Genomic DNA, 20606 nt, shown 5'->3' with positions numbered 1-20606 from the left:
CTAGGCCTGCCCCGCGGTGCCTCCGAGCTGGCAGGACGTACAGTCAGTGTCACACACTGCAGAGCCATCGTTGGGGCAGAAGCGACTCTCCGTTTTCTTCCTCCCGAACTGCAGCTCGTGGGGGTCTGACAGCTGGGCCCGGCACGTGTAGCGGAAGCGCTGCTCCTGGCGGGCCCCGTTCTGGGTGATGTTGACAGGCATCCACGGGGTCCAAGGTGTGTTCCTGCGCACCTCTGGGCAGCTCTCTGGGTTGCAGGTCTTGTATTCCTGCCAAGAAGAAAAACCACTCCCTCCTTACTTATTAAACAGCAGCAGCCTAACTGGCAGAGGCTTATTTACACTTCAGAAAATAACGGGGGTGCTCTCTGGATCTCAAACAATCCCCATCCACCTTATCTGACCTCACAGGAACAAGTCAGTGCTGGGCACGGCACAAAATGTGGTGATTATGGAGGCAGTGTGCTACATAGGTGGACCTCAAGGGTAAACTGTGCTTGCTATTTTTATGTCTCCCTCAGGTTTGTGTTTCTTTGCTGACTCAAAGTCCTGTGGGGCTTTGACAGCCTGGTTCATTATCGGCAGGAGAATAATTCAGGCAAGAGATAATAATAACAGCAAACAAGTTTTCTGCTCTGACCCTGAGATACTCTTCTCAGGTCAGCCTAGAGAAGCCTCAAGAGGACAAAATGTCAGTAAGGTTTATTCCTTTAAAGTTTATAATTTTATTTTTAATAGTAGGGTTAAGAGTAGATCTTTTTACAGCTATTTTTTGTTTGGTTGGATTTTCAAACTCTCTAGTGGAGGTTATGAACCATTTGCCATCCTTGGTCTAGAGCAGCCATTGAACACAGACAGTATTCTGGCCGGCTGGGAATGGGGGGATTCGAGGGTTTTACAATTCTCATCATTAATGGGAGGAATTCCAGTGACAAACATTTGTGTTCTTGATTTAAATTGACTAAATAAACAACTCTCTTCTGGCAGAGGGGAAGAAATGTAATGCTTCAGGACTTCATGATTCTAGTGTAAATGCCAAGTATCTTGGTAAGAAATGGGAGACTCCAGATCAAATCTACTTACACTGAAATGAAGCCCCACACAACCAATTAAAATGGATGCATGAAACAGCTGCTGGAACAGCAATGGGAAAGTAAAGAGAGCAAATGGGGTGTTGGATCTGTTGTTTACTCAAGTGTGACAGTGCAACTCATTTCTGATGTTTGATCTCCTTGAGTCAACAGGATCATCCTTGGGAGTGGGACAGAAGAAAAGAACATGTCTAGAGCTTTCAGGTAAAGGACTTGATATCAGCCTACAGAGGCCTAAGGAAGGACTCTGTACACAAGTCCGTCCCTAAATCTGCCACCCCTCTGTTTCCAAGTTCATTTCAGCAACCTCTGCAGCAAAAACTGAGGACAGCATTTTCTTCTTGCTTGAGAAATAAAACCACAATGGAACGAGAAACTAAATACCCCATTCCTCAATGCTACTATCAGTAGGTGCCCCTCATGCAATGTCAGCAAATAATACATACCACAGCACAGCCTGGACATGTGTTTCCATTTTCACAGGACCTCTGCCTTGAATGAATCCCTCCACCACAATTCACGCTACATTTATTCCAGGGTCCCCAAGAAGACCAAAAAATCGGTAATGGACATGGACTGTTCTCATTACAGAATCTGAAAGAAGAAATTGCATTGCTTAAAAAACTCCATGTCAGCACATCCAAGGGAGGAAACGGTGTGGGATGCAAGACTGCACACTGCATTTGGGCACAACTGATGCATGCACAGAGAGTCAGCAGTGTCACAGACACATCACCAGATTAGCGATATTCCTGTCCATGGAGAGGAATGTAGCCTTTGTACCAAATGGGAGTGGTTAATCAGGCTGAGCTCGGTGAGGGTGAGACGGTTGGAGTAAATGGACGAGATCAGGTTTTCTGAAGTGCTCTATTTCAAAACTTTTCCACAAACACTGAGCCCACAAAAGAGCTCATAAACTGATGCCCAAGTGTCACAAAGAGAGAGTGGATAGCAAATATTCTAAATGGGATGACTGGTGGGAGGACAACTCAACAGTGATCTGTCACTAATGGCAGGTACTAAACACCTCACTATCTTCTTTTCACACAATCTGGCTTTTACTGCTGCCTCAGCCCTAACAAGCTAGAGTTTTCAACTGGATCCTATGGGCATCTAAAAGCAGGCCCTAAGTGAATGCCATTTCATGTTCTGTGTCAAAAGTAACTGTGATTATGTTAATCTTTTTAATCAATATTGTTTTCAAATTTAATCACATAGAACTGCAACTGATTCAGAGGTAGTCTTTAAACACAAAAAGGACTATTGTGAATAGACACAAATCAAACCAAACATTAAAACATCTTGAAACATGGAAGTTAAATGAATTGCTCTTTTTATTCAGAGAAATGCAGAGACATATGTCTTAGTGACCACTCAAGGGACAAGCAACAGCCTATTGCCAAGTAGAGGTGACCTTTAATGAAATGTCAGGCCTAGAAGGAAGGTGGGATGCCTTGAAGCATGTATTTCATGAGGGGCCAAGCTCAAAGAAGGGTTATAGTGCAGATGGCTCTGTAGGTTCAGAAAGTACTAGGCTTTTAGTAATTTTGTGTGAAATTTTCATAGTTTAGAGGGGAAAAAAGATGTTTTTCTGATACCATACCCTGCAAAAACTCAAGCCTGAATCTGTGAGTTGAGCTGTATTTTGCCTTGAACTGCTTTTGGAGCATCAGCACAAGTAATAGAGACTTTGAAATGGTCAGCTGGCACTGAAAGCTGCACATACTCAGCTGCCACTCCAGGGATGGATCAGAATGGAGTAACTGTGTCCATAAACTCCACAGTGCCAACAGCAGGCACAGCTTCTGCCTTCAGGGAGGAGGTCAGCCCTCTGTGTGGGACAGGAATACTTGCAGAGGTCTGAAGGGTCCTGCTTGGGAGTGAGGGCAGCTCTGAAGTGTCTGATGTTCACAGGCTCACTGAAATAGGGTGTGCATGCACATACACAGCCACAGTCCTCCCAGGCTCCAGGACTGCTTCCGCTCTGCGTGTTGAGCCCAACAGCCTCAATCTGCCTTCCCAGCCACCATGTCCAGCTGCCAACATTACAGCCACAGGAACGAACACACACCATCATGGACAACCCTTACCTTTCCTCCCTGCTCTGTCCAACGCAGACCCTGCCCCCGTACCGTGGCGCGGGATTGCTGCAGGAGCGCTGCCGGACCTGGAAGCCGATCCCACAGGAGGTGCTGCATGGGGCCCAGGAAGACCATGGTGTCCAAGCACCATTTCTAGCAAAAAGGGTGAGAGAGAACAGAGTATGGGAGAAGTGTTGAACTCATGGGAGAACAGACCATTCATTTCAACCAGTCTTTGTATCAGGGGAGTTTTTCAAAAGGGAGTTTCAAAAGTGCTTAGCAGCGGCCTAACTTTTCTCCCTTTGAAGAATCTAAGAATTGGAAAGGAAGAAGGCTAAGCCAATGCTGAATGATTTTGAAAATGTCTCCGAGGATTTACTGGGCAATAGTATGGTTAGTGTAATTTTCATTCACTATTCCCCATCATCCTCCCCATGTATCATGACTCTGATTTTCTGATCCAGTGGCTGATACCAAAGTTGTATGTCCTGAACTCTTCTGCACAAAGAGTTCAGGTTTTGAGGATCATGAATGCCAGTTGTGCTGAAAGATGTAAAAACCCTACACTCTGCTAATTCAGGAGGAACTGATGCTTTAAATCTTTTACAGCAACACCACTGCCAGCTCCCATGTTTTTATCACAAACCTCATAATATCTTGTGTTTTCCTAAAGCCTTCAGCATTGAATCCTATTAAGTGGAAATCTCAAATTTCATTAAAAATAACAATAATTGCTTCTAGCTTTCATGGCTGCCTGCAGACGTCACTGTAGTGTGACCTTAAATCTGTAGAAACCAGAGGCAATTAAGAGCTCAGCGGCAGGATCGAGTTTCATGGTTTAATGAGTGATCACATCTCTGCTGAGCAGTGGTAACACAGCCTGAAGCCAGTGTGATGTAAAACCGCCTAGTTCACACCTCATCGCTGGAGACATTGGCAAAGCTCCTGTGAGAGGCTGGGCACGTGCAGGTGCCTAAACATGTGCTTACACAGAAGCCAACATTTTCATCTTTAAAATCTTGCATCTATTAAACCTCGCCTTCCTCTGATTTGGCAGCACTGGACCTTGAAGCAGGAGAGGAGGAACGATATCTCGTCCATTCTGTGCTGCAGGTTTCATTTCATATGGAGCCAGTGGTAATGCTCTGTCTTATAAAACTGCCTAATCTTGACACTTCAGTGCCTTAAGCCAAAAAATATCTTTCCTGGGGTGTGTTTTTTTATAAAGAAAAACCTTTCTAAAAAATCTAGTCAAAAAACAACTCAGGTGCTCTCTGACTCTTGAAAGCTAAGCTTGAAAACAGATGTTAATTTTCAAAGCATTTACTGAACTAATAACACTGCTGGCAAGAAGTATTTTCTGGCACAGCACCAATCAGGGCAGAGGATGAAAGTTAAAACCCACATTGCCCTTCACAGTTTTTGTATTTTTTATCAACTCTTGCCTGTTCTTGGCAGCTTTATTTCAGAACCCTGTTAGATCTTTTCCCCCTCCTTTTCTTCTTCTCTTATCCTTCTCCCTCTCTCCCTTCCCCTCTCCCACCACAAACAAGGTCAAAGAACAAGAAATCCACTCATATAAAAATCCAGCTATTCCATATTATTCTACCATGTTTTAAATGACCTACTACCTCCCCACTCTTTAACCCAAAAGAATGATTATATGTAAAATCATGGGGGAAAAAATCAAATGGAAGGTTGCTATCACTGCTGCAAAAAGGGTAAGTAATTTCTACTAAAGAGATCCTCAAACCCCCAACAATTCTCCAGATCTATTTGTGTTTCAGGATTTTTAACAGAAATAAAGACACCTTCCACTTTCATATCTCCAGCTTTTTATAGAACTCATCTTTAAACATCCTATTCCCTCTTTGCAGAAAGAAATCTCAATGCCATATGAAGTCAATTAAAGAAAATTTGAGGGCTGAAGCGGATGTAAGATGACCAGATGTCCCTATTTTTCAAACCATGCTGTTTTTGTATGTCTTAAGACTGAATAATCTGTTTTTCATCCCCTTCTTAGAAGCTGTTCCTGCCTCTTCTGCCATCAGAGCAGTGCTGAGAAATCCATCCCACTGGCATGTTTTCCATTTGCCACTGACAGAAAAAGCCTGCCTGGGAAAGGCTTTGCTCAGCCCACAGTGGCAGCACAGGGGAAGGAATGACTGCACACCTTTTGGGCAACACAGCCCATAAATGGAAGGAGAGATGCCAATTAAAACATGAGTATTACTGAATTTTTGGTGCCAAGGTCAGCACTGATCTCCAGGGATGAGTCAAAAGGCAGCTGTCCTTAATGGAATGAATGTTTATGGAGAAGATAAAGTAGATAAAAACTGTATTGACCCAATATTTACCAAAATCCTGGCTGCCCCCACCCTGATTAAATAGTGCTTACACTACTGCATCATCTTCCCTTGAGTCATGACATGATGTGGTCTGAGGGTGGTGGGGCACCACAGACACAAACACCATGGCTATGTTTGGGCACCCTACAGGAGGACATTTAGCTTCCATACTGCCAAAGCTGAGCTTCAGGCTCCCGTGTGCAGGCAGTACTTTGGCCCCAGCTGAGCTGCCTGTGTTGTTCCAGCGCTGTCCTGGCAGCCGCCTCCTGCGCCAGAGGATGAGCCAGAGGATGAGGAGCTGCTCTCACCTGCACAGCAGACAGGCTGTGCTGCAGACAGGTCTCAGACTCACGGAACAAGGCAAACAACCCTTGCCTGGAGCTAGGCTCAGTCCTGTCCTTAAAAGCGTTGCTCTGAAGGAGCTCTGCTTGGTTTTGGCAAAGTGGCCTTGGAACCCAAACTCTGAAAAATTATGAGCTTATTGATTTTTTTAGTCTGCTGTTCAGCTGGCTGACAACTACCTCTGCCTTACTCACCTCCTCCTGATGGGTGACTACTCACTGTGCAGCTGAGGGAAACCAAGGCACAGTGCAGTGTACAGTGATTTGGGGTGCTCATCTTCCAAGAGCCTTGGCTGAGGGCCCTTTGCTCAGAGCCCTTGGGTTTCTTCATTTTACACTGACTTCAAGCTGGACCTCACACACCTCTCATTGGCTGGGATACAATGACATGGTCACAAGGAAGGAGCTAAGCTGTGGACAGACACAACTCTTGCTCCCTTGAGAAGCACAAAGACACTGAGGTACCTTGAACAATTTGCGACCTCAATCCTGGCCCCTTCACAGCTGCGGCCTCCACAGCGAGGACGAGGGCTGTCACATGAACGTGACCTACACATACAGGAGCCTGTGCTGTCCCCATCTGAATGCTCACACAGTTGCCATGGGGACCAAGGCCCCAATCTTCCATTTGTTGTCAGGTTTTTCACCTAATTTTAAGAGGAAAAAAAAGTCATTAACAGCAAGTTTACATTTCTGGAGACAGGCCACAATAGAAATGCCAAACAAAGCTGCCGGGGGGGATTAGGATGCATCTTAGATGGGAGCTGCCTCTGCTTGTGAGCAGGATTCAAAACAGAGGGTTGTTTTCAGACAATGCCACAACCATATTTACCCTCCAAATTCCACGCCGCATACCTAACATGTGCACACAGGCACCGAGCCGACCCAGCCAGCACCACACCAGGAGCAACATCCATCTGCCACACCACACAACCACCACGCTCCCTGTTCCGCACTGCACAGATTCAGCCTTTTGAGCAACACCATGGCCAGTACTGACTGACCCCACTCCATCATATTCCAGCCTCTGCAGGGCTTCCTGCAGAGTATTTTCAAAGTTAGTGTTCCTATAACCGTGGTGACCAGCTGAGGCTGGGGCCTCACTGAGTTTGGCCCTGCCCAAACCTGCAGTAACAACTGTCTCCCTTTCTAAACTGAGGAGCAGCCTGAATGGCCATTTGGGTGAAGAAAAACTGAAGGACATGATGGTGACTAGCATCAATGCTGAGGATCACATAGTCACCTACAGAGTAAGAATTCATCTCAAGACAATTTATAGACCAGACCACGCTGCTATCTATTCCCTCTGCCCTTTGCTTCATGCCTGCACAGCCCTGAACAGGCTGGGACTTGACAGCTGCCTGCACACTGTAGTGAAGGAAAAATACAGTAGTCCTGGCAGACCAAGAGCATGAGAAACAGAAGTGTTTCAGGGCTGGTGACAACCCTCCAGTAGACAGGGTGTCAGAGCTTGCTCTCCAGTTGCTTAACCAGTGCTTCTAGGGGAGCCCTAAGCCGAGGGCTGGGAGACCAGGTTGCTGGGGCCCTTGCCCCCAAGGCTGTCTGGAGAGGATATGTGCTACTTGCTTCTCCTGGAATCACTCTTGGCCACTACTGCCTTCTTGTGCCCCCTCCACCACTACTGCAAAATCCTGCAGCCCAAGACCATGTCTTGAAAGCTTCCCTGAACACCCCTGTCCTGGCACCCCCTCTGCTACTGACCTGAGAAACACCATGCAAAAAGGGATTGGTGCTGGCTCTGCCCACGTACAGCTACTCCCTTGTAACAGCACAGCACCATGATGCACTTCTGCCCTGCTGGCCCCCTCCATGCTCCCCACCCCATGCCCATCCAAAATGCCAGGCCTTGCATCTGTGGATGGTGGCTGCCTGCAAGCAGCTCATGCCTGTGGGGTGACCCATGTGGTGGTGGGGTGCTCAGCAGCTTTGGTAAAGCCGCTGGCAAAGGCAACACTGCATTTGGCCTCAGTGTTGCATGCAACAATGGGTGAAGGCAGGAGGAGGCTGGGCCCCTGGCAAGCAGCCCTGGCCCCAAATCTGAGCCAGCTATCCTGACAAACCCCACAGTGCCATGCTTCACTGAGCTCTGCTGCCAGCAGGATCAGTCCCCTGGGCTGCCCCAGAGGGGGAATGATTGCTCCTGCTTTGCAGACAAGTAAACCGAGGCACAGAGGGGCTGTGAGCCTGCTCAGCAGTCATGCAGGGAACCAACCACAGCCATGGGAAGAGTGCTTTCCAGCATTCATCCTCCGAAACATGCTGCTCTGTGCTTATTCTCCAAGACTGGCACCACGTTAAACACTCCAGAAGTACCTCTGGTGGGTTGTCATCTTCCCCTCTCACCCATCTACAGCAGCATCAAAAATATGCAGCAGTGGCATGGAAGCAATTTAGATCTGATACTGCACTCCTCAGGCTGCAGCTGGGGGTTTCAGGCATCTGCTGTAAGCCTTTGTTTGCAATAGATTATCATGTAGTTGTAAAAATTTGCTCTGGGCTGAAGGTTACAGGCAAGATGCCCACAGAGGAGATCACTGAGCTTTATTGTTGTTGTTGAATTTGCTGTTTTAAACATTGTTTAAAAATCAATCCAATTGGGTTTCTGGAAGTTTGAGGGGGGGAATCAAAATAAGTACTTTGAGATATTTAATACTAGATTTTTATCTCATTTTTCCTCCTGCCTTAGAAAAGCCGTAATCCAAGTATTGGATCATTTCTACTCATTTTTGAGCCAGAAAGCCTTGCTGATTCCAGCAGGGAGTTCTGTTCTGAAATCATTGGGATGATATGGCCCGTGGCATCAATTAAAAAAAAAGCTAGCAAATAATCATTGGCTCATAAGTGATACTGGGAAACAACCCAAAAATTAAACAAATAAGCAACCATAACCAAAATGCTGAGATTTATAAACATGTCACACTATGAGTGTGGGAAGTTTTTACACTTAAGAAATTACATATGGATTATCATTCCATCTTTAAATCCACAAAAATATCTTCAAAAGAGCAAACTTAGGAAGTGGGATAAAAACCCATATTCACTGATCTTTTTCAGGAATACCTTTACAAGGCAAATCCTTTGAAGCCCACACAGTGCCCATCAGACAGAGAGGACATCTTTAAAAACACATCTGATCAAATGCCCTTCTCTCACCTGACAATATTGCCATTTCTGGAATTCTTGTCTTTTATAAACTGCCATACTCACACCAAAGGCCTCATCTTCTTCTTTCTTCCTAGTAGAATCTAAAAGCTTAAGTGCAGGATCTAAAAATTCAGACTGACCACTCCTAATCTCTGCTACCAGGATATTTTCCATGTTTATTCTGATATTACAGGTAAGACTGGAAGCATTCCTTGTTCTTTGAATTCATCTATTCTTTATCCTGGGATTCAGATATCAACTGCTTATAATTTTGCCAAGCTTTAATTACTTAATCTGGAAGTGTTCATGTTAGCTGTTTGATGAAACTGAAAATTCTTGCAAAGTTTCAGTCAAACTATGTAAACCATTTATAAAATCAAATCTAGAGGAAAAGACTGCCCATAAGTAGCAATATTTTCCTTGAAACAAACTAGTGTTCAGAGCAAGGAACTGAACTTTATGTCCTTGTAACACCTTTTTGCAATTCCCATGAAAAGCCATTCAAAGCTGTCCAAGGTATAAAATCACTGGGACATGGGAAAAATTAGGTTTTCAGAGATTCATAGATTTTAATCCCAGCACCCAAAGACTCCTCGGTGCACTGGAGATGCTTCAGTGTGGGCCAGAGCAGGATGACTCTGAGCACTGCAGCTCTGAGCAGCTGAGTTCACACGAATTGACAGCAGGGTGCAAGACACTCAAAAACAGAGTGGAGAAACTGCCACTGATAGCAAGAAAATCAGGTAGGATGGAACAGATGCAATATGAGTAAGATAGGATTTTGCTGGAAACACAAAGTGGGACTGGGATGAAAACCTGGAAGAAAGGTCATTGTTTGGCTCAGGATAAGGAGGGTGGTACACTTTACTGGGAATACTCAATTCCTGACTTGCCAACCACCCTCAACAGTGACAACATGAGCTTGGCTAATAGTTTATTAGCTACCTGCTGATGGCTCATGTTGGCATCATAAGATACCACAAAATAGCATCTGTTTTTCTAAAATCAAAGTGCACCTCACTCCCTTCTCCCAAGAAAGCACGTACAATTCTGTATCAGGACTCCCTGGTAAAGTATGGGCACATACATGGAAGAGCAGTGTAGTTTGTGGAATTTGTGTGCTGCCATTTCTTAATGTTAAAATGATTGAGACTGCAACCTCAGTAACGCTTATGAGATTCTGTATGTTATCTAGTAATACCATACAGTAACCATTACCCCATGTATTATGTTAACACTGCATGATTAAGCCTCTATCTAAAGTCCCTTAATATTAAAGCTGGAGAGTGGGGATCTGTGGCACAATGTAGTGCTGTACAAAGATGTTCAGACTAGCTCTGAACAGGCCTGTTTGCACAAGAGCAGCAGTCAAGTTGTGTTAGTGTTGTGGTTGACTCACACAAATGCCTGGCCCATGTAGGATATAATTCAATAATATGCCAGTTCTGGCTTTAAAAGTTGCTGAATGCCAGTCTCTCAGCTGTGCCAGGACATCTGTTTGTGGGCTAGGCTGCAGAAGAACTCACTGACATTAGCTGGGTTAGGAAAAGTTTATTTGGGAGGGGTGCTTTTAATCTACACCATTTCACACTTGACTGTGATCTCACATACAGCTGTACCAGCACAGCTGAGTGGCTGGTGCTCAGCCCAGAAAAGTAGGGTGGGAAAAGCCAGGACTTCTTATGAGAATAACTCATCCAGCTAAACTCACAGACAGGTCTTTTGCAGGAATGAAGTTTGGCATTGGGCCATTACATTCCCCTTCCCTTTCAGCGCTCATCTGCACATGCTGTTCTAGACCCTTGCTTCTGTTGACCATGACCTTTGTCCTGCACTGAATACAAGGAAATACTTGGATATTGCTGATGCAGGTGTTTGAATGAGCCATCCCACTCCATGTCAGTGTGAATTCATTCCAGTGAGTGGCAGGGGTTAAAGAAAAAGGAAGCACTTGCATGTGGACTTTAAACAGCTTGGCAGCCTGTCACTCAAAGAGCACAAGGCTGACATACCTAACAGAATAGGAGCATCTACACAGAAAATAATCTACAGTGGAATGTTAAAACAAATGTAAAACTCGTACCCCATGAACAGCCAAAGCTCCTGAATATTCTGTGCTGGATTTTTATGACCTTGAAACAATGACCTGGAGTAGTTTGTTCCCTAGTGTGCACCACAGCAGACATGTTCAAACTAGAGGATTAACACCTCACACACCTATCAACAGACACAGGCATTAAGCAGGATGAGATAACAGCATGGGCAATCAAGAAGCACTGCATCCCAGTTCAACACAGGAGGGTTATAAACACACAAGCCTCTGAATCCAGCAGTGAAAAACTCAAGCCTGCCAAGCTGAGGATGGATTGAAGTAATGACTAATATTTCCTGGGAAAATATCTTCAGAGTAAGGAAGATAAGGGGAATAAACATCCCAGCACCTCCAGACAGAAATAGCGTACTGAAGCTATAACCCATCCAGTCCTCTCTCCCTATCTTCTGGACTTAGCAGTATTAACATGCTAATTGACGTTAGATAATAACAATGAGCATTAATGACAATTTCTCCTCCACCCTCAATTTATTTAACAAGACTGCTTTTTCATTCCCAGCCATCTTGGAGGTATAGTTCAAGCAGCAGGAATTGTAGTCAGCCAGACAGCTTCTGGGGATCACAGCCAGGAACTGGATATTGTCATCAGAGAAGGGTGGGTGGCTGGGAACGGAGCTGGAGAGTCAATTCAAACTGATTCAAGAAGAGACACTTATTTTCTATTTGCATCTCTTGGAGACCAGGACCAGGAAAAAAGGCCATCTCTTTGCAATATCATGTAGATTTGGTCTCAGGTCTGCTGGAGTCAGATTAGAACAGCCAGACCTCTTCAGGCTGCCACATATCCATCCCCCTTCCCTTCTCCCTTCTACACATACACACATCAGTATATACAAAATGTTTCCACTGCTTCAACTTACTGGGCACTCAGTAATATTTTGGGTCCAGAGGCTCATGTTGGAGCTGTCCTCAATGGTGGTGCATCGCTTCTGCTTGCTATCCCAGCCACAGTAAGGGTCTCTGGCTCCCAGGCATTCCCTGCATGTGTAAAGACAAAAGATTAAAGCCCTTTAAGACTGTCTAGCTCTAAAGACATGTATTCAAGTACAGTCCTTGTATGTGACAGCTGTCAACCACACCGAGGCTCAGCAGAAGAAACAATTTCTTTAAGCAGAGGTTTACCTGCTTGGAAGGGGGAAAAATGGATAGGAGGGTGATAGGGCACAAAGCAAATATTGCTCATAGAAGCTGTAGATTAAAAATCACTTCACTTTTCTCCAAGGCCTAGGGAAAGAAAATGACTTTACAAATTTTAGTCAAAGAACACTTGTCATTGAGATATCTTTGAGCCTCCATGTAATCACACAGCAGGCCAAATCTCACACAAAGCGACCTCTGTGACTATGTTTTCTGACACTGTGTCCATCTGAAGGGGTTAGACAAGCAGAATTAGCCAATGGACTGGTAATAAAGGCTTTCTATTAGTCTTGGTCTTTGCTGGAACAATGGTTTCATTTATAATCGCAGCATCAAGATGTCAGTTTGGAAAAGTCACAGCAGAACATTATTTCTAAGCTTTTGGCTGCTTTGAACACTGCTGTATTCATTTTCCTCCTGAATCCATATTTACAGGCGAAGTGTGTGTTCCCAACATGTGAGCTGCTAAACAAAAATATCTAGGGCTATTATTGCCACTAAACAGTGAAGATCAGTCACAGAAGTAATCTGTACCAATAAAATTCAGCTGTATTGGTCGTTCCCATGAGTTACTTTCAAATTGTTAATTTTCATTAGGAAAATATAAAGGTACAAGCCACATCATGCATGTATTAGTGAAAGATAAAGAGAGGACTAAACCTAAAAATATTCACAACACTATTTTTAATCCCTATGATCCATTCTTTTCTATCACACAAAAGGCTGATAAGATCTTTCAAAAAAATCCCAAATTACTTGAAAAATGCCGATTACACAGCAGCAAGGGACCGAGGGAAAGATTCAGTTCGAGAAGCTAAACAGGGGAGTAACAAAATGTATTCTAAGGCAAGGTATCAGTATGATTAATGAAATATCAAACTCCCCCCCCCCCAATGCAATGAGATGTGAACTGCTCCCTCCCAGAAATCTTTGAAATCCTATTAGCCTGTAATCAGCTGCAAATGAAAAAGCAAGTCCCTCACACACAGCTGAGAACACTCTATTAGTCTGTACTGACTCCACAGCGATTTGTCCCAAAGCAAACCCCAGATTGCTTTGATGTCTGGTACCCATTGCTTTATATATATCTATACACAGACACATTTATATTTTAATTATGAGTTTCCAGTTTGCTGCATTCCTACATTTCCTCTGCTAAAGATTTCACACACAGAGTTGTAAGGAACAAAACTTCTTTTTCATGCTTTAGGAAGGTAGTTACAATGACTGTCTCTAGTGTATTTTTCCTTCAGTTGCTTCAGCACACCCAAGGAAAAGGCAAAGATGATTTTACACTAGCCTCAGGCAACAGAACATCAAATATTTACCTAGAAAATGACTTGGGATCCTCAGTCCAAGGACACGGAAGGGACATGTGCTGCTTTGCTCATTTCTTTGGCTAAAGACCCCTGTCCTGCTGTTTTGGCAACCCGCGCCGCCCTCATCCACGAAGGGGGGCTGCTGCCACGTCCAGAGCTGCCTCTGCTGTGCAGCAGCCCCTCAGCAAGGGCAGCACCCAGTTCAGTACTGAGCACACCCTGGGGCATCTGCCCACACTCTGACAACTTGGCACCTCAGGAGGAAACTGGGCAGTTTCTAAAAGGTAGGAAAAGAGAAGCAGTGGAGAGAGGGGTGGGGGGAAGGCCCTGCTTTTCTTCAGAGAGCCTTTTGGTCAGGCTTTCAGACCCTGCCACCACATACACTATTGTTTCCAATTGCATGAAGCCATTTCACTGGGCACCCAGCGAGTTGAGAGAGGTCATTGTAATTCATAACGGGGAAGGCTGTTGCGAGCATCACCCTATTATGATACACGTTTTCTCTGAATTTAATTTATAGGAAAACATGTGCTGCATAAATTCAGGAAATAATCTCCATATGTTCTGTGCTGCAGCCCTCAGCCACTCTGCAGGCTACAGCATAGCCCAGCTAGGCACTGACCACTCTGCTGGCACTGCCATAATGTATGTCATGGAGCTGATGGGCTGCTCTTGGCCGGGAGCAGCCGGCTCTGGATCCCTCACAGAGCTCTCACTGAATCACAGCTCACGCTCCCCTGCCACTGCTGTGACCCCCAGCTGATGTGCCGTCAGCAACCGAGCTGCACGGCTGCCAGGGGCCCTGCTGATGGGCTCTGGGAAGTGCCTGGCATGGCAGGCCCTGGGGATGGTCACCGGGAAATGCTGGCACGGCAGGCCATGGTGATGGGCTGTGGGAAGTGCTTGGCATGGCAGGCCCTGGGGATGGTCACCGGGAAATGCCTGGCATGGCACCTGTTGGCTGGGAGCTGCAGCCAGCCCTGTGAGCTGCATCCAGTGTGTAACAAGTTCCTATACCCAGCCTGGGCTCTACTGGGCTGTCAGAACACGCACTCTGTAATTTAACAACCATCACAGCCCAAGACTTGTCATCTCATGGCAGGCCCTCAAAACCATTTGAAATCTAAAAACAAAATAGCTATGCTGTCTGCCTCCCTTCAGGACTCAGCACACTCATCTGCCTCAACTCTGGTGAGAAGCCTGTTATAGCAGCCAACAGCAATACATTTAGGGGTGAGGAGAAATGTATTTACTTACACAAAACTTAGCCCATTTTTTCCTTTTTTAAGCAGGAAAAGCATTACAATGTATATAATGCAAGAAAATTACATTTCTGGCAAATACTTCCAGTGAACACTTCAAAAGCCACCATAATTTATATCCTAACAGTATCTTTAGAATATATATATATATATATATATCCCTGTTTATGTCATGAAAAGATAAAACCACATCAGCAAATACATACCAAAAGACAAATATATGCAAGCATACATGCATACCCAAATCAAAATGTTTCAGAAGTACACTGTCATTCTTAGTAGATCAGGCACCATGGTGTGGAAAATGCAAAGATATCACAGCATTTCCCTGTGTTCATAACACAAAATAAATTGAAATGTTTACATGTAAATACCATTTTGTATTATGATACTGCTGAAAAATCTCACAGAGGCCACAGGGCCTGCAGTCTTGCAAGGCAGCATGTAAATACTGTGAAATAAGATACAAAGGAGTTTACATACAATAAAGAAATTCTGATGTTTCAAAGGCAATGGGACTTCTGCCACTGGCTCAGTTGCCCAAGTTTTATATTGTACATAAAGGGAACATTGCACTTAAGTCTCCTCAGTAGCAGGCTAGGAATGACTCAAGGAACTAATGAGACACTATTCTGTTGTCTCCCACCACAATTCCCAGGGGTAGAGGGAACCCATTATCCCAGAAGACTACCTGAGCATAGCAGGTTAACACTGACTCTCTTACTACTAATGACTTAGTTAATGAAATCCTATAATTGGGATGCTTGTGAAAGTAAGATGATGGTGATGGCACCACATGGCCCATGCCCTGTTTCCCTCTGGCCATTAGTAACCTCACATTCAGTAAGGACTCGGAACCTCCTGACAGATATCTAAGAGGCTGGATTTATTTTGATAGCGCATAACTATCAACAGTGATTCATTTTAATTCATTGCCTCACAATAAATGTCTTGTGTGAGGCATAAAGGCATACACTGAGAAGTTCAATTGAAAAACAATTCCATTTGTGTCTCCTATTCAAGGTGTTTTTTTCTCTGGTTCCTCATTCTCACTTACTAAGGTCATTTGCATGAAAATAAGATCTTGCTTGTAAGAGCTCACCTGCTGCCTGCTGTTTGGGAGCTGTAAGCCTCCCTGTTGTTGGCTGCTGCAATAATTTCTACAGCAGTGATTGGGGATAACACAAAGGATTAAGACTCTGCAAGAGGGACACTATCCATATCCCACTAAAGTCAATGGAAACTCTTACCTGTGACTCAAAAGAATTTTTATATGGTCTTTGACACCCAGTGTGCTGAGCCTTCACTAATGGTGTGTGCTGTGTAAAAAGACTTCTGCTTCCAGTATGCTGATGCTTGCCCAAGATCCATTTTTTTGTAATGTCCTGAATGACATCTTCTTTCAGAATCTTCATTAAAGCTTAAACATCTGCATTTAAAATTTTTTCATTCCCACTTTAATTTGCTCCAGGTCTAGACAATCTCATCTTTTGGTCATTTTTCCCTGAAAGTTAAAACTTTAGACTGAAAATGAATCATCAAATCAATGGAACCAGACCCAAGAGGTTAGGTTTTGACAGACCAAAGGAAAGAAAGAATTACTGTAGCCTCTTCCCATTCTCACTACCAGACAGAAGACACATAAAAATGCCATTTTGTACCAAGAGCCACAAAACTAATTAAAAATATTTACAACGAATAACTCTGCTCCTTTCATCTGCCAGGTTGTGCTTACTCTCCCAGTTTTCATTTCCTCTCTTTCATTTAACTTTTTATCACTTCTTTTTTATGATTAATAGCAAATAGGAATGGAATGGCAGGACATGATGATGTGCAGAGGCAATGCTCTAGAGCCAAAGGCCGAGAAGTTCCTTCCTGAACTGTGTTTGCTTACAAAACCATCACTGCACTGGGAGACAGATCTGCATTTTCGCTCATGAGCTTGGAACCTGCAGTGGAAGTCCCATTTGTCAGGGACACACAGGAACTGTCTCTGTACCTGGCTCTTTAGACCCCATGGGCATCACCAGGCAATCCATCAGAGGCACATCCACTGGTGCAGTGCAAACATTTACAACCCTGATCCTGCAAGGCACTGAGCAAGCTTCATCCATGCTCAGCATCTCAGGAGCATGGGCAGTACAGGAATGCCCCTTGCTTTTTTGGGCAATGAGACCTCAGAATTCCAATTCCATGCTGGTTTGTTGCACTCTTAGGATGGTTACCTGCAAGAGAACAGCTCTTTGCAAGCAATAAAGGGGGTTTAGCTGAGTTAGTTGCAAGCATGTGGCTGTGTTTGGCAGACAGGCATTTCATGACAAGGTTAGCTTACTGTCCCATTGCTAGCAACCTGCAGAGGGGATGAGCTAAACAAATAACCATATTAGCTTCCAGCCAACCGAATCATAATTACTGACAACCTCAATAGCCCATGCAAGGAAGGGTGGACCTATGTCTTCCCTAAAGCCAGATGGCGTGAAAAGAGAAGAACGAGAATCAAAAGGATGATTGTGGTTTAAGAAAATAAGATTGTAAAGGGAAAAAAAGCACCAGACATTCTAACAATCCCTCTAATTTTGATACCTTCGAAAATTCAAACTGCAGAAATGAGTTAGTGATCTGTACAAATTCATTATCTTTCCCCATGAGAAGAGAAGCCAAGTGGAACTGAGCTGCTTTAGTCAGATGCTGGTCAAGTAGTAGCTTCATTTCTCAGTTGGTGAATATAACATATTCCGTGCCAGATGTTACTGCCCTTTCCTCAAGACCAGTAGCCACATGCTACAGAAGGAATTCACAGAGCTATTTGTGGAGCAGGGCCCTGCTTGGGAAGAGCATACTGCAGCTCACAGGTACCACCACCATGAGGGGTGCAGTTGATGTTAATCTGGACAGACAAGGTTTGGTGTTTTGGCATGTGATATTGGATGCAGAGGCAGAGAAGCTGAAATGTGTATGTGTCATTTATCACCCACACATGCTTAGCATCAGTGATTGCTGCTCTGCACATGATTTGTTTTGAATGCATAAATTAAAGCCACAGTGTAAAGCAACCTCTAAAACTGAAGTCCATTTATGAGTCAAACACATGTTACTTATTAAAAAAAAGCAGTGCACAGACAGAGGATTTTCAGGCAGTTTCATCTCATTTTCTTTTCCACATCAGGGAAACTCTTGCTAGAGTTCACCTTCTGGCCTACCATTTTCAATATCACTTTAATCGATTGAGGTTTATAGATTATGGCCTCGCACAAGCTACACAACTATTCCATTTCTTACTTTCTGACATCCCATTCCATCATATTCTAGCAACAGTGACTTCTTTATTGGATAGGAATTTATTTTTATTTTTAAAGCTGTGAAATGAAACAACATTCCATTTATTCAAACATGAAGATTAATGCCATCTCTGATTAAATCTGGATTTATGTTTACATTAGTAAAACAGATTAGTAAAAAAAAAAAAAAAAAAGGAGTGTTCCTTCACGAACACTTCTAGAAACTCTTGTCACTGTGCCAAACAAAACTGACCTCTAATAAAAACAAAAGTACAGAGGGTCTCTGACTACCAGTGACAGGATCATTCATCCACAAGAAAACTCAGATACGATTGAAGTCCTAATGAAAGGAATAACCAGAAGGAATTCCTGAATGCAGGGCATGTTTGTCGGGGTCGCAGAGCACCACCGTTTCCAAGCCTCAGCAGGCTTTTGAGCCTTAAGAAAACATGCTCCCCGGGGCTGCCTTATGGGAAGAGGCAGAGGGGACCAGGCATCCTTTTGGAAAGGCAGCTTGGGCAGATCAGTGCACTCAAGTGTTACTCCCTGTCTCTGCCCTGTGTCAGTCACTGTCTGGAGGCAGCTGTCACATTAAGACGTGCTCTGCTCCTGTGCTTCTGCTCTGTGGCTGCAGATCTGAGACCTCTCTGTGCAAATTGGTGTCGTTTGGTGGTGTGGGTGGAGGCAGGCAAAGGGTGGCTTAGGCAAGAGTAAATCCACTGCATGAGATGCAGACAGGTTCTTTATGTAGCCTTTGCAAGATGCTGATGATTTTAGAACACAAGTTACACTAAAATGGGAACTTAGGATGGGAAAGAAAAATGCAAAGGCAGAAAACTTAGAAAGCAGTGTGAACGATGATAAAGAAACCTGAAAATAGCCTACAGTTGTCACCTAGGCTGCACAAAGTAATCCATATTCAAGCAGCTCCTTTGTGAAAGTTGGATTTTGTTAAGATCTGGGTAATTATTTTTTGCTCAACAAGATGCAGATTAAACTGGATAGAGCCTTTGTAGATTAATGTATCTTGGAAAAGTCAGATAAATATTAGACCATCCATTACAGCCTGAGGATCAAAAACATCTGCCTTCTAATGCAGGGATATTTTAAAACTGTATAAGGGGCAAAATGGTCCTGCTATATATTCTCCAGTACTTCTTCCAGTGTAATTATAATAACACCATCAAACAATATTCATTCCTCTTTTTAACAAGGGAGCATCGCTTAAGTAAATGGATATTCTTGAAATCCAGCTTTACCTCTTGCAGACTGGAGTGTTCCAATAGTTCTACAATACCTGGTATTTTGATAGAATATGCCAGACTGTACAATATTACATTTTTCTATAACCCATACATATTTTATGTATTTATATGTACTTCAGTTTTAAACTGAGCCAGCAAAATCAAATTTGCTCTGACTCCAGATACTTCCTCTTCCCCAAACAGGTAAAACAGCACATCTCCTGATAAAAACTTAATGATGCATCTGTAGCGATACATTAACTCAGTATTAACATTGGACACATTTGTGTTTTATCCTGCAAATTCTGCCTGAAGCTTGAGACAAGAAGAAAACCAGCCATAGCAGCAGTAAGACTGCAAACCCTTTCATCAGGAGCCACGTTACTGAATGTGACCATTGCCTAGAATACAAATCTTATGACAAAATAGTAGCAAATGGCAAGAATTGACAGATGCAATGGATATCTGCCCTGGGGCTTGCTGGTAGCTTTAGTTATTAATCTTGTTTGTATAACAATAGCATTGATGTCATTCTAACATAACATATTCCAAGAAAACGACATGCTTTCCTGTCAGTTGCCACTGTGTTGAAAGTAATTTCACACAGCCCACCTAGCAGGCATCAGATGGTAATGACTTTTAGACAGCATTGATCTGAGCTGGCCTACAGCCAACCTCCTAGAGGTAAAAGAATCCATACACTAAACTGTTCCTAAGTCCTGTTGGCAGGATGCTTTAAAAATAGGGAGCAAACAAAAGCCTTGGCATGTTCAACCTATGTCCTCCCTCCTGGCAAACCCAAAACAAATTGGCAACCTAGTCATGATAGGAAGGAGACAAAAGGAAGGGAGTCCTGAAATCATCTGATTTTGTTTGGCTTCTTCTGAAGTGACCTTAGTCTGTTTGAGCAATTGTATTACTCTGGACTCCAGCTACTGCTAAATTCCCCTTCTGTTCACTCAGGGTCACTTCCAGACTTCAGAACTAAAACTGTGAGCCTAAAAGTCTACAGGCTGCTTAAAATTAATATATTACATGTTTTTGGTTTGAGCATTTAGTAGAAATGAGAAAAACTGTAATAATTCTGGCTGGGAGCAGAGCCCCTTCCTATTTTGTATCCTCTCTCTTTTTCAGCAACACATGCACCAGAAATCTCAGCACAGGCTTATTCCTCAAACTCAGCCTCTTGCTGCTTTCCCTGCTGGCCCTGCACTGCCTTTCTCTCCTCAC

At 43.9% G+C, this 20606-nt stretch overlaps 1 protein-coding gene across 8 annotated transcripts in view; it reads right to left on the bottom strand.

The window, feature by feature from the left end:
* The window catches only part of SEMA5B (semaphorin 5B), a 267620-nt gene that overhangs the window by 31449 nt on the left and 215565 nt on the right, over nt 1-20606 (bottom strand). For all 8 annotated transcript variants that reach the window (XM_038143564.1, XM_038143565.1, XM_038143560.1 and 5 more), the window contains 5 exons: nt 11997-12114; nt 6324-6505; nt 3179-3322; nt 1535-1682; nt 42-267 (listed from right to left, as the gene is read on the bottom strand). In XM_038143564.1, the coding sequence (XP_037999492.1) occupies nt 42-267; nt 1535-1682; nt 3179-3322; nt 6324-6505; nt 11997-12114 (818 nt within the window). The remainder of the gene's footprint in view (nt 1-41; nt 268-1534; nt 1683-3178; nt 3323-6323; nt 6506-11996; nt 12115-20606) is intronic.

The sequence above is a fragment of the Motacilla alba genome, chromosome 7 (assembly GCF_015832195.1).
Source record: "Motacilla alba alba isolate MOTALB_02 chromosome 7, Motacilla_alba_V1.0_pri, whole genome shotgun sequence".
Classification (NCBI taxonomy): domain Eukaryota; kingdom Metazoa; phylum Chordata; class Aves; order Passeriformes; family Motacillidae; genus Motacilla; species Motacilla alba.
Note: the sequence above shows the minus strand (reverse complement) of the source record. Positions and strands in the feature narration are given on the sequence as shown.